This window comes from Chaetodon auriga, chromosome 4 (assembly GCF_051107435.1).
Source record: "Chaetodon auriga isolate fChaAug3 chromosome 4, fChaAug3.hap1, whole genome shotgun sequence".
In the NCBI taxonomy this organism is placed as follows: domain Eukaryota; kingdom Metazoa; phylum Chordata; class Actinopteri; order Chaetodontiformes; family Chaetodontidae; genus Chaetodon; species Chaetodon auriga.
Genome location: NC_135077.1, coordinates 4,087,831 through 4,100,760, shown reverse-complemented (window position 1 = coordinate 4,100,760; position 12,930 = coordinate 4,087,831). Strand labels below are relative to the sequence as shown.

Here is a 12,930-nt window from a genome sequence, read left to right as displayed (position 1 = left end):
TTCCCACTCCAGGAAAAAAATGATTATATGCCGCCTGCCGTCTCACCGTGTAGCCTATTCTCATCATTTCCTCAAAGATTTCTCACATAGATATTTTATTTCTATGTAAATGAAATTTGAGAGCAGCTCCTGTAGTTTTATTAACTGTTTGCTTTGGCGGACAAATCAGAACAAAGTCTGAGAGAAACTTAAGTCTTTATTTCATCTGTCATGTAGCTCTCAATGGACCTCATGAATCATTCCTGCGGCTGGCATTAATAAATGAATCACACAGCCTGACTGACAGCATCTCTCCTCTCCTGCAATAACAGATGAGCGTCAGAATCAAAGCACGAATCACTGCGAATGGAGCTGTCCGTCAGCTTTGGCATATACATGAGCCGCTCGCAGTCTAAAATGAAACAGACTCCCTCAAGTCATCATTCGTCTTCCATCCATCCTTCCTTGCTCAAAAAAACCAGGAAAGCTTGTATTTGTATGATCGGAAATCTGCTACAAATCTGGCTTCCATATGTTCGGACATATTCAGCTTTCATGTCTTTCAACTTGTTTTTTTTTTTTTTTTTCCAGTTTTATGAAAGAGTCTGCTTCTCTGCACATGTGCATCTCCCTTCTTTCGTATTCTTATTGTTTCTGAAGTGAATCCTAGCATTGTGTGGTTGCTGACAGCACTCCACTTAGTGAGGCCTTCTGCTGTGTGAGTGAACGTTTGGGGGATTACGGTTCAAAGGGGCTTCGCAGAGCTTGTACAGACGACCCCGGCCTGCATGGTCACTTATCTTCTGTTACAGGTTGTCAGTGATTGGGAAATGTATTGTAGATTGGTTCCACATTGTCGCTGCCTGGATCTGACATTAATCTTATGTTGACCTTTAGTTGTATCCTCAATTACTTTGAAAAGCACAGAGAGCAGATACAGCACAGTCACTTTATTGGACATGAAGTTAAGGGCAGATAAAGTGCAAATATGAGCACTGAGGTAATTCGAGTAACATTCAAAGATGGTGGTGGCCCGGAGGGCTCCACGTTTACCATTTGGCAGTTAGTTTCTGTAAATTTATTTAATTACAATTGTGTTTCTTTAACACTGTATGGACCACTGAAGTACAATCTAAACTAAAAAGACAGGAGCTCCTAAAACTGTGACTTCAAATCTTTTCTCTGTAATATTAATTACTCATGCACTTATATTGCACATATACATACATAAGTAAGTTGTCAGTGCGCTTCTCGCTCTTTTACTCCATGACCACTGACCTAAAAGCAATGTTGACACTTGCTCCTACTTGCACTTGCATTTTATAAACCCCACCTTCACCCTAGCATCCACCTGTATTTCACTGCTCATGCCCTGCTGTGCTCGATACTTCCTGTACATTTCTTACAATCACATAATCCATTCCACATGAGACGGCTGGCTGAACAATGGTGATGGTGATTGCTAATTTGGTGGCGAGGTACTGAAGATCTGATTCATTATTAACAACTTGCCAGCATGATGCACACGGACAAAGTGAACAAAGACAGCGAGGCAGCCAACTAAGAAAATGGAAGATAACAAGCTGACATATGAGCGGAGGAAAGAGCGAGCGAGGGCGAAGGCGAGTGTGCTTTTATGAGAGTCAGTCTGGGTGGTCCTTAACTGCATGCTCAGATGAGAGGCTTGTCAACACAACAGCAGAAAACATCCAAGTCATCCCACTTGTCCTAACTGCGGCAGACACATCCAGGGCTGGCCAATTCAGTGATGGATGGAGGAGGAGGAGGAGGAGGATTCAAGTCTTTTACTAAAATAACAAAGCTGCTATTGACACCGACCTTTCCTCTGTCTCCGTCTGACTTCTCCTTCCCTGTTACCTCCCCTTCCAACCAGCCAGACCTCAAGTTCGGTCTGGCTAGCGGGTGTCTTCAAAACACTTTGCAGCTGTTTGTTTTTGCTGATTCAGGTCTCCCACTTTTGTTCGCTAAAAAACATCTCAAACCAGTCAGTTAAAATTTAATGGCAGCTGTTGATGTGTATATATTTGGAAAGAATCTAAAGTACAGATTTATTTGATCCAGAAATATTCAACAGTTATCAGGCCAGAGCTCATTAATGGTCCCTGCAACTCTTGTATCCTGGCTTGGGTCTCCAGCACCTGTCAGCTCCACATTTTTATGAGCATTGGAGGCAGGAGTGGATACGAAGCAGCAGGGTTGGAGGGAGGAGAAGCAGGGGCATGGGAGGAGGAGAGGAGAGGGGGAATATTTGTGATATTTATGGGCTGCAGGGTGGCATACAGTCGAGCGTGTAGCACAGCATCGTAGGAAGCAGCTCTTACAACAGATCTCACCTTCTCTCTCATCCAGTAAAGACCATCAGAACTGCCTTTGAGGCTGTTACCATCCATCAAAAGATAAAAACAATTACTATTCATAAGGACTTCAGTGCGGCTTGGAATCCATTCAACACTGTCTTTTAAAGGACCAGTGTGTAGGATTTAGTGGGATCTATTGGCAGAAATGGATAATAATATTCATGATTATGCTTTCTTTATGGTGTATAATCACCTGAAAATGAGAATCATTGTGTTTTTGCTACCTTAGAATGAGCTCTTTATATCCACAGAGGGAGCAGGTCCTCTTCCACAGAGTCTGCCATGTTGCACCGCCATGTTTCTACAGTAGCCCAGAACAGACAAACCAAACACTGGCTTTCATGTTTTTAGCAGCCATTGCAGGGGAGGGTGAGGCAAGGGATATTCAGTTGGTTGCAATCTGCAACCTCACCACTAGATGCCAATGAATCCCACACACTGGACCTTTAAACCAATATGTAACAAATAAACATCTTGTGAAGCCATAAAACATCTGAATTAGAAAATTCAGGAAACCAGGACGCTTTTTTCTCATTTTAGTGACATTTACATTTTATGCATTGATGCAGGGTTTTCCCTTGCTGCTCGGTCACACAGTCCTGTTTTCGAATTGATTTGATTGGTAAAGCTTCAATTTAACGCACCTCCAGAATGTAAAAGTCACTTCCCACTTCACATACATGTAACCTTAAACCTTTACAGCCCAGTATGCAACAAATGTACACTGGTCAGGCTGCATCACTGCCATCTGCTGCCATTCAAACCAGTGTGTGTGTGTGTGTGTGTGTGTGTGTGTGTGTGTGTGTGTGTGTGTGTGTGTGTGTGTCCACCGGCCTCACTCCCTTCTCCAATTTCTGGTTTATTTTTTGCTTGAACAGCTCATGTCTCTGATGCAAAATTCACTTGTGAATGTATAAAAATGACACGCATACATAGGCAGTTTTATCGATTGTTATAGGACGGTGACATTGTCACTGTGACATTCCTCAAACATTGGTCATTTGTCAAACATTTCTGTAGTTTGTTTGTGCCCTGATTTGTGCCTTAGTTTTAACTTTACTGGTAGATATGATGGCAGTTTGTTCCCCAAATAGAATGAATAGTGAAATACAATCAAACAATAGTCTAATTTGGATTAAGCATGAGTGTGTCCCAACCATGGTGTCAATACTGGCTCTTGTTTTATCACTAAGAGAGAGAGAAGGGGGGAAGACGTCAACCACCAGAATGATATTTTTTGGTAAGTTTTTTGTGTTTGGTCAATGAGTTTAAATTTCTGTAATAAAAAGTCCTCCATGACGGTGCACCACCCAGCCTGTTCACCAACCCAGTCTTTTAATCTGATTCTCACTGGGTTTACGGGATTGCTGCTCTTTCGTTTGAGAGAGAAAATTAAACTCTTCGACCTTTTGAGGAGCAGAGGCTGAATCTTGAAGACACCAGTACATAAAATCTGGTTATGACAACAGAAAAGCTGAAGAGGGAAGAAAGCTCTGAGATGAGGACGATTAAGGACATTATCCTTCTCCACCTCAAATTACTGAATATACAGTATGACTTTTAACTTCAACAGAACTGTGGTGTTTTATGTACACAACTCTGAATAATATGCTTTTCAGTGGTCAGAGCACATATTGATGGGCATGTCCTATAAACCCTACCCAGTGTATGAGAAAAACAGCAGAACGCTTTTCCTGTTTTTCATCTGTGTTGAGGACACAGAGGCCTCGCAGATGCAACGTGTCGCCAACAAGACCCGTCTCTGCTACATCACGAGCAAGAATCTTGGACAAACTTGGAGTGTCGTGACTGATTTGACTGACACACTTTGTGAAACCAAGAACTGGGCCATATTTGCTCTTGAGCCAGGCCATGGTCTTCAATCACATGACAAACATTGATTGTTCCAACTTGTGCTTATGTTTCTTTGTCCAGCTCCAGTTGTCTCTTCTGTTTCAAATCAAAACTGAAAGCTGCTCCATATGAATGCCCTCTGTATAGTGAGGATTTTGGTAGAAAGTGATAGTTTAGCAAAACGCTTCAAAATGAGTCAACTAAATGTGAAATGACAGTTTGTTCATGAAAAAGACAATAGCATCATCTACTATAACGCCTGCAGAGGGAGGCTATTGAGAAGAAGCTGTCAGAAGAAGCAAAAGAGATTAGATTTCCAAGTCGAAACAGTGCTAAAAAGCGCGTGGAGATGGGTACAGGCTGTCAGGGAAGTGTGGTCTCCTTTCCAGCTCAGAGTGAAGCTGCAGATGGTGAAACAAGCCAGAACCCAAACAAGTAGCTTCTCTTCATCCATCCAAGTGATCATGCCAAAAGGATTCATTTAGGAGTGTATCTCAATAAATCTCCACAGGATCTAAAACATGTGGAGCAAACCGTGGATCATCAACAGCGGGCCCAGTGGTTGCTCAGACCTGGTTTACATTGATGATGGTTGGTTTGCATGTCTAATGAGGTGTGGGAGGCAGACAGAACCTCAGCAGATATCCTCTGTAGCTTTGAGCTACAATGAAGTCAAGCAGGGCTTTGGGGAGTAAAACAAATGCTTCTATTTGATGTGAAGCCTTTTCTCTATTTTTAAAGACTTCTTGTATTATTCCTTGTATGGGAGAATTAACATTATTATAAAAACACCTGACTTTAAGATGCTGACTTAGATTATATAACCAGCCCTGAAAATATATGATGATATGTAATTCAATAGATGCAATATTTATGGGAAGCTTAACGTTGCTTTGTATAAGAATGAAATGTTTATGAGAAATTAATGGGGCCGTACTATAGTAACAAAGATTTCCTCTCATAGGAAACTGCTGTTTTGCCAAAAACAAAGGCAGCAGGAAAGTTCTCCTTCCTGTTTTCATTGGGAATACAGCATTGACTCTAATCAAGTTTTTTTAATGTGGAAGAAATTATTAAATCCATTATTGAACCCATTAAAGGATTACAAGCTTTCTGATAAACCTCCTTACTCTAACCCCCCAATTCTGTAGTTACAAATGTTAATAAAGTAAATGGTAACAGGTGTCGGATTTGTAGTAAGCCAACAGTTAAAGTTAGTTAAGTCATTTTTGCACTGTAATTGCACTGTAACAAGTCTGCACTGTAATTATTAATGAATTGTTAAATGTTTTTTGGTCTGGGTGCTCTGTAGCAGTAAGTGGTTAAATCATCATCTGTGCCAAGAAATAGTTACAGCATGTAACTCCCCGTAAAATCATAAGTTTTGGGTTTTAAATGTCTGTTACAAACTACAATTACAGAGCTTTAGCTGTGCTGGTAGACTTTTTAGCTAGCTGTGTCTGCCCTGATTCCAGTATTTCTGCTAGGCTAAGCTAACTGTATCCTGGCTCTAACTTCATACTTTACTAGACATGAAAGTGGTACTGACCTTCTCAGCTAACTGAAAAAAGCAAGTAAGCACGTTTCCCAGAATGTCTTCTCATGAAAAATGAATGGGGTTTCCAAAATGACAAAAAAAAAAAAAAAAAAAAAAAATCCCTTCACAGCTGCTTTACTTATCAGTCAGGGAAAATGTTGTTTGACCAATTAAAACAGTGGTAGTGGGAAACTTCTGTTTCCTGTTTTAATGGATAAACAGGTTGGCTTGGAAACACAACTATGACTGTTATCAAATTGGCCCTTGTTGCAGGCAAACTTTCTCTGACGTGACAGCTATTCAAACACAGTGGCCTCTCAAGAAAAACAACCACATGCCTCCTTCACCACATTTTTTATGATGCCCTTAAATTCACCAGTGGATATAAATGTGTCTCGATCTTTTTTTCAGATTATCCCACATCCAAGGTGTATAGTAGGAAAGTGCAGTTTTCTCCAGATCTATCAAGTTCTGTGCTACATAAAAAAGCAACCGCTTGGAAGAGCGTAGCTGGTAACTACCAGAGCTATATGCAATATATACTAACAATATACTTTAATGAACGCTTGTTGTCTATCCATGCACCAAAGTACTTGCACAAGGGTCTTGAGTTTTTGAGAAAACTATAAACATTCTGAGCATTTAAAACCAATTTTAAATTCAGTTTGTAAGAGCAGTTTGTAATGACTGAAATGCAATCTGAAGTGCTTCCACCGCCTGTACTGTGGAGGGAGCATGCATATAAATGACAGTATCATCAGCATAGGGGTTTATTTTAAATTGAATGTCCTTAGCCAAGTCATTTATAAAAATAGTAAACAAAATAGGTCCCAAATGTGAACTCTGGGGGAAACCTTCAGTGGTCTGCCAGAACTGACGTTATGCTCCATTGGCATGTTGGCAGAAGTCTGAGAAATGCATATCTCAAAATTTAAACATATCAAACTGAAACTTAGACATGTCAAATGTCCTATCTCACAAAACTACTGCACTGTAATATCATTTTAAGAAACAGGATGGAGAGGTGTGATCTATGTCCCCAGGAAATACTCAGAGCCAAAGACACTGCATTCAAGAGCAACATCCAGTATTATGGTCTCAGTTAATCAGGTCTACTTAATTTGGAACAAACTCATTTATAAGCTTTGAAATATAAACTAAAATCTGGACACCAGCACACCTGATCGACAGACTGAGGACGCTGCTGCTTTTCTTGCAGTTCGATGGTAAATGTCAGTCAGTCTGAGCACGCTGGCGAGCTAGCTGTAGCACTTAGCTCAAAGCACAGCTGTGCAGAAGTGCAACCTCACAGAGCAGTGAGCGTGGCCATAGGCTTGCTCATATGTGTGGCCAGGATTCCCTGGAAAACAGTACTCAGAGTAGGTGGATTATCCAGAATATAAACTGCATATGAATTTTAAATTCTGTGTGAGTGATCAAACATGTATTTTGTAATGTGGGTAAAATTATCCTTCAGCTTATTTTATGAGTTCAGGTGGTACATGCTGGGAAAGATGCCAAGAAAAACAAAAAGAGCACAGATGCCAGGGTCACATTGCAAGAAAAAATGAAAAAGATAAACTAAGAGCAAACGTCCCTTCACCAAAGAACGTCACCAAGCTTGTAGTGGTCCGAGTGTTTGCTCCTGGTCTGTCTCTGTGTGTCATTTTGTTGACCAAGAAAGTTTTTTGGGAGATGTGTGGTTAAATTGGGCAAACGTGTGCAAGCCCCTTCCCTGCAGGAAACACGCAAAGACAATTTCTCCAATGTGTTGCATCAGTTAATGGGTGACTGAGGCTGAGCTGATTACGTCATGTCTCCGGCTCTCTGCTTTGGCTGCTGTCAGTGTCCGCTTGTTTGGAGGCTAAACAGCTGGAAAAAATAGGACTATTTCTGCAACAACAACAAAAAAAAATTCCCATTTTCTGCTTTTGTTGTGGTTTTATCTCAAGCCATGGCTATAATGGGACACATTTGTCCCTAACAAACATCAACACCTCTGAAAGAGAGCCGAGGCTCTATCAAGCTCATCTGATTGTGGCTGTTTGTATGGAAAGTTATCTGTGGAAACAAACTGGATTGTCAACCTTGCGTTCAATCTGTCATTCCCTCTCTGCCATTTTCTCTACAAATATTACACGCACTTTTTGTCCTTTGCGTGGAAGCCCATTACTGTTAAAAGATGAAATAAATAGTTATGATTTTAATAAATTGTGATAACAATTGAAAATGGTGTGATAGTAAGGTAAAATTTTGACTTTGATCCCTCAATTTTGACTTAACATGAGCATGTTTAACTTTTGTTCTGTTATTCAATTCTATTTTGCTTCTTTCACTACTGGAAATGGACTCCACTCTTTCAGTAAAGTCTTTCTTTTTTTATACAGACGTGCAATATGAGCTCATGGGTGGCTCTGCTGTTATACTATACGTCTCTGTCATTTGTCTGTTCCAGTCTTAAGGGATTGCAGAGGGGTCCCCCTTTCTTCAAATATACACACTTCATCATATTTCCTGTCACAGAGCTCATGCTGCAGTCTGATTCGGGCTCACACATCGCTGACTAATTTTAATGGGCCACACTCCATGGAGATATATGGACATTTTAGTTTTTCAAAGGGGGGAACAGCACTGTGGGTGTGCATGTGCTCTATAATTGAATTAAACTCAAATATGACTGAGCGTGCCAGGAAAAGCAAACTGCTCCCTGAGGATGTATTTGGGTCGAAGGCAGCTGTTTACAGACGGCAGAAGACCTGCTCTGAGTCACATCACACTTACACCAGCAGCTACATCCTGGGAGACGTTTCCTCCACACATTTACTGAATGTTCTTCTGGATAAAAGTAACTACAGTGCAGAAATTGTTCCCACCTCCTCAGCAAGCCCGTGTTCAAGATTGACTGTAAAAACATGTAAAACTGTACATGAAAGTGTAAACATGTTCAACTTAGGTTGACCGACTGAAATAAATGTCCATGCATCTTCACTTGTCTCAGTAATTCTCTAAGTTTTGAACAAAGGGTAAAACTTTAAGACTGAAAAAAGAGGAAGGAAAAATTGTATGTTAGTTCTGGATATTTCAGGTTAAGTTTGGCTTTTGTGCAGGAATCATCACACTGCAGATTTGTTCTTCTCTCATTTAAGCATGCTTCTTTTTACTTTTTATCTGTGTCCGCATCTTTCCTCTTTTGGAATTAGAGTTGCAACCACGTACACACTCGTATATGTACCCATAAGCTCTTACACAAACGCACAGACACAAACTTTTATGTAGATTAAATATAAATGTCTATACATATTTAGATATCTAATATCATTTTGCATTTAAATACATGTGATGAGCTTTGTGCATTTATGTAGAAGAATTGACAGATTAACTCCACCTGAAGCTACATTAAAATGGGGATGATATACATACAGTGAATGCATCACTCAGAAAAAAGGCCATTCTGCATATTGACTAATTTAACTTTGATGTTTCAGTACATTTTACTGCTCATACGTGTCTACAGTTACAGCAGTTAAATAAGATTATGATTGTGTGTTTTTGAGTTGTGTTGTTCCTGCTTTTATTAAACGACCTGAATCCTTAATTTCCTAAATGCAGGCGCCCTTCTGTCACTCACATTTCCACATATCAAAACAAACGTCTGATTAAAGCCAGCTATACAGTTTTAACTTGTAAAAGCCTGATACCTGACGGCCAGATGATCAGATGTATTTGTGTGCTTTTTAATATGAAGGCCTGTTTTGACTAAAGCAAACATGATGTGGAAGAAGTCACACACACACAGTCAATAAACAGGGGAGGGAGAGACAAAATGTGCACATGATCGGATCTTTTGTAACCTCTTGTGTTTACATCCACTGTAAACTTATAACAAAGCCCATAATCCAAAATAAACCGCGTGTTGTCACATTTGACCAATTTCCATTTCTTGTTAAAGCCAGTAAGTGTTTGTGCAGAGACGTTTCAGAGAAGATGAACACTTTGCCTAGAGCGTGAATTATTAATTTTTCTCAGGAATTATTGGCCAATGATTTCACATATGGGCACAGCCTTTTCATTATAATACCATTTTTATTTTCTTCGATCTGATCTTACAAAATGAAGTGCTCCCTTTGGCCAGAAATGCTCTGCTATTATCATTATCAGAATTGTTGTTATTGATATATAATTAGTTGTGTTAAATTATTGTAAGAATATGTAGTGAATAATTAGAAGCTAGTTTTATTTTTGTTTTGTTTTTTTTTTTACTTTTTTTCTGGCTGGTGCGCTTCAGTTCGCACAAATCTTTTATGTCATCATTTATGTCTCGTCTTAAATTTCGTAGAAACAGAAATAAAAATACGAAAAATACCGTTAAAACGTTAAAATGTGACAGACAAAATGGTCTACAGGGCTGCATTATTTGATAGTGTCTACAATGATGATAAATCCTGTGCTATTTAATTCAAATTACAAAGACTCTGCGTAAATGCAATCGATTTTATTCCAAACATATTTAAGAAATGTAAAATGTCAGTTTTTCTTTATAAAAAAAACAGACAAAACATTTGCTTTAATTAAAACAAATTGCTGAATATGGTGGCCTGTTTGTAAGAAAGCCATCATTAAAAAATCTGTAACATAACGGGTTTGTCCTCAGGAGGAAGAGGAGAGGAAGAAAATTCGGCTGCCCGTAAGTTCAAGACAGGCGGGCGTTCATTTTAATGGACGTAATCCATTAAATTGAATTAGACGAAGCTTTTATGATCCCCGTGGGGAAAGTGGACAAGTGAGAAACGTAGTTGGGTATCATTCCGTGCAGCGACACAGGAGGCATGAAAGAGGAGTTTGGAGCCAAGCACGGGACGGCGGCGCAGCGTCCCGGGTCGAAATGTTCAAAGGTTAGACAAGAAGGGAAATTCTTTGAGAGGAGCGAGGAGAGCGCAGGTATGATGCTGCTCACAGGTGGGATGCTGGGACTTGTGTGGGAGTTTGAACCACTTCTTATGCCCGGCTCGTGGTACAAATCAGGACCCTGGAGACAGTAAGCCATCCTGTGCGCTCCGAGCAGAGGGAAAACGGGCATCAGGCTGCGCTCCGGCGCCCTGGAGTCTTTCAGCGCTCCCAAATAGAAATGCTGCCTCTTGAAACGTTTCCTCCGCCGAAGAAAACTCCCGTTTTCGAACATATCCGCGGACAGGGGGTCCAGGGTCCAGTAATTTCCCTTGCCAGGATTCCCAGGCTCCCGCGGTATTTTGACAAAGCAGTCGTTCAAAGACAGATTGTGACGGATTGAGTTTTGCCACGCTGGGAACTTCTCCCGATAATACGCAAAGCGCTGGCTGATAAAATCACAAATCTCACTGAGAGTAAGTCTCTTTTTCGGGCTCTGGAGGATGGCCATGGTGATGAGAGCGATGTAAGAGTACGGAGGCTTCGCTGAGGCGGTGCTCCCGCCTGGACCATCCTGGAGCCGGACTGCAAAGTCTCCCTCCTCCCGCTCGTCAGGGGTGAAGGAAGACGCGCTTTGCTCGAACTCGGCATGACTCTGACTACACACTGAGAAGTCTGTGTTCTTCATGTCTTCACCACAGTCTGTCTGTCCATCCACGTCAATGTCCGTCTCGTCCATGAGTTTGCTGTCCAGGGTCATGGTCCAGAGTGCCCGGTGGCACGGCGGCCCCAGCAGGCGAGATCAGCGCCTGTCTGGGACAGAACAGACCCCCTTCTCCACTTTCATTCACAAAAAAAAAAAAAGTTGCGCATCTGACTGCATGTTTGACTTCTTAGCCTCCCATTCTGAACTGTCTCCTCCTCCTGTCTTCATCAAAACAGCAGCAGATGCAAACCTGAAGCAAAGAGCTCTGAACGACCGTCCACGTTATGAATGGTACACTGTGATAATGGTGCCGGATGTTATGATGGCGACAATCATCTGCTCATTCCGAACATCTCTGCTGTTAAATGAGAGACATTCATTCCACAGGCACGTTTTCACTGTGGGACAAGTCTGGATTCCTCTGCAAAGACACAAACTGCAGCTGCATACATGTCTGCCTTCACAGCGCTCTGTTCACATTCTGTTGTATTTTATCCATTGAATGTTTTATTCTAGGCCTATTGTAGTTTACTGTCTCAAAAATAACTCCCAGTGTGTATTGAGTTTTTATCCTTTCTTGCAAAAATATTCGTGTTCACTAAGTCCTGCATTCAACATCTAACTTTAAATTACAAATCCTACATAGAAGTACAGTATACAAGAGTCTGTTTCCAATAATATATACTATTATTGGATTGTTCATGCATGAACTTGTGAGAAGCGTCTTAATGGTGTCTTTGGTCAGTGTGAAGCCACTTTTAACTACTTTATATACTACTGGGTAGCCTAATCTATATTTACAAGATTATCATGTTTTCTATGAAAAACAAATGTTTGCCTGTGAAATGTGGTGTAGTATTAGTATGAGGTGGCCTATCATGATACTGATATAGAGTGCAAGTATCACAAATTTGCAGTAAATTGCAGTAAATGCACTCAGTTTCTCTCCATCGCTGTTCATTATGTTCATTATGTTGATGTTTAAATGACCAAAGCAGGTGAGACAGTTTGGGTTGAAATATGCTTCATGCAAAAATGAAGCAAGCACGTTTATTTAATTGAGTCTGTTTCTATCTTTTATGTTCTTGGCTTAAACAACACTCATTTCCTACGGTGTTCGTCATTGCTGGATAGTTTGGCACATGGTGAGAGAGGCAGCTCTCCTCTCTCTCTCTCTCTCTCTCTCTCTCTCTCTCTCTCTCTCTCTCTCTCTCTCTCTCTCTCGCTGGCTGGCTGGCTGTTTCAAATAAGAGGAAGACGTAATCCATTTTGAAATAATAGCTGCACTGTATCAATTCGTGTGAGGCCACCCACCAGGCAAATGGGCCTGTACTGCAGGGTGGGCTGAAGAAACTGTGGGAAGTCTCATTAATGAACAATTCTTCCTTGTGCCTCTCCGTATAGTTTAACGCAATATGTGCACCCTTCTGAAACTATTATACTATTTTATAGTCATGCATTTTAATAGGGGGATTATTTCAAGTACAGACCATACTTATGCGCCTAAAAAGACCAAGAAAACAAATTGGATGGTTTAAACTGAATTTAATACAGACCACAACCCATTCAATCTCACCCAAAAATCTATCTTC

At 40.7% G+C, this 12,930-nt stretch overlaps 1 protein-coding gene and 1 pseudogene across 1 annotated transcript; one reads left to right on the top strand and one right to left on the bottom strand.

The window, feature by feature from the left end:
- Positions 1-4,000: 4,000 nt before the first annotated feature.
- LOC143318990 (sialidase-3-like) lies at positions 4,001-4,906 on the top strand (annotated as a pseudogene).
- A 5,548-nt stretch (positions 4,907-10,454) lies between these two features.
- On the bottom strand, positions 10,455-11,405 carry LOC143319882 (forkhead box protein D2-like). The gene has a single exon (XM_076729130.1). It carries the CDS (start codon positions 11,390-11,392, stop codon positions 10,478-10,480), a length of 915 nt encoding a protein of 304 aa, XP_076585245.1. The 5' UTR covers positions 11,393-11,405; the 3' UTR covers positions 10,455-10,477.
- Positions 11,406-12,930: the final 1,525 nt, after the last annotated feature.

Excerpts from the sequence above, each read along its gene's own strand:
- LOC143319882 (XM_076729130.1), bottom strand. The coding sequence starts at position 11,392 with ATGACCCTGGACAGCAAACTCATGGACGAGACGGACATTGACGTGGAT.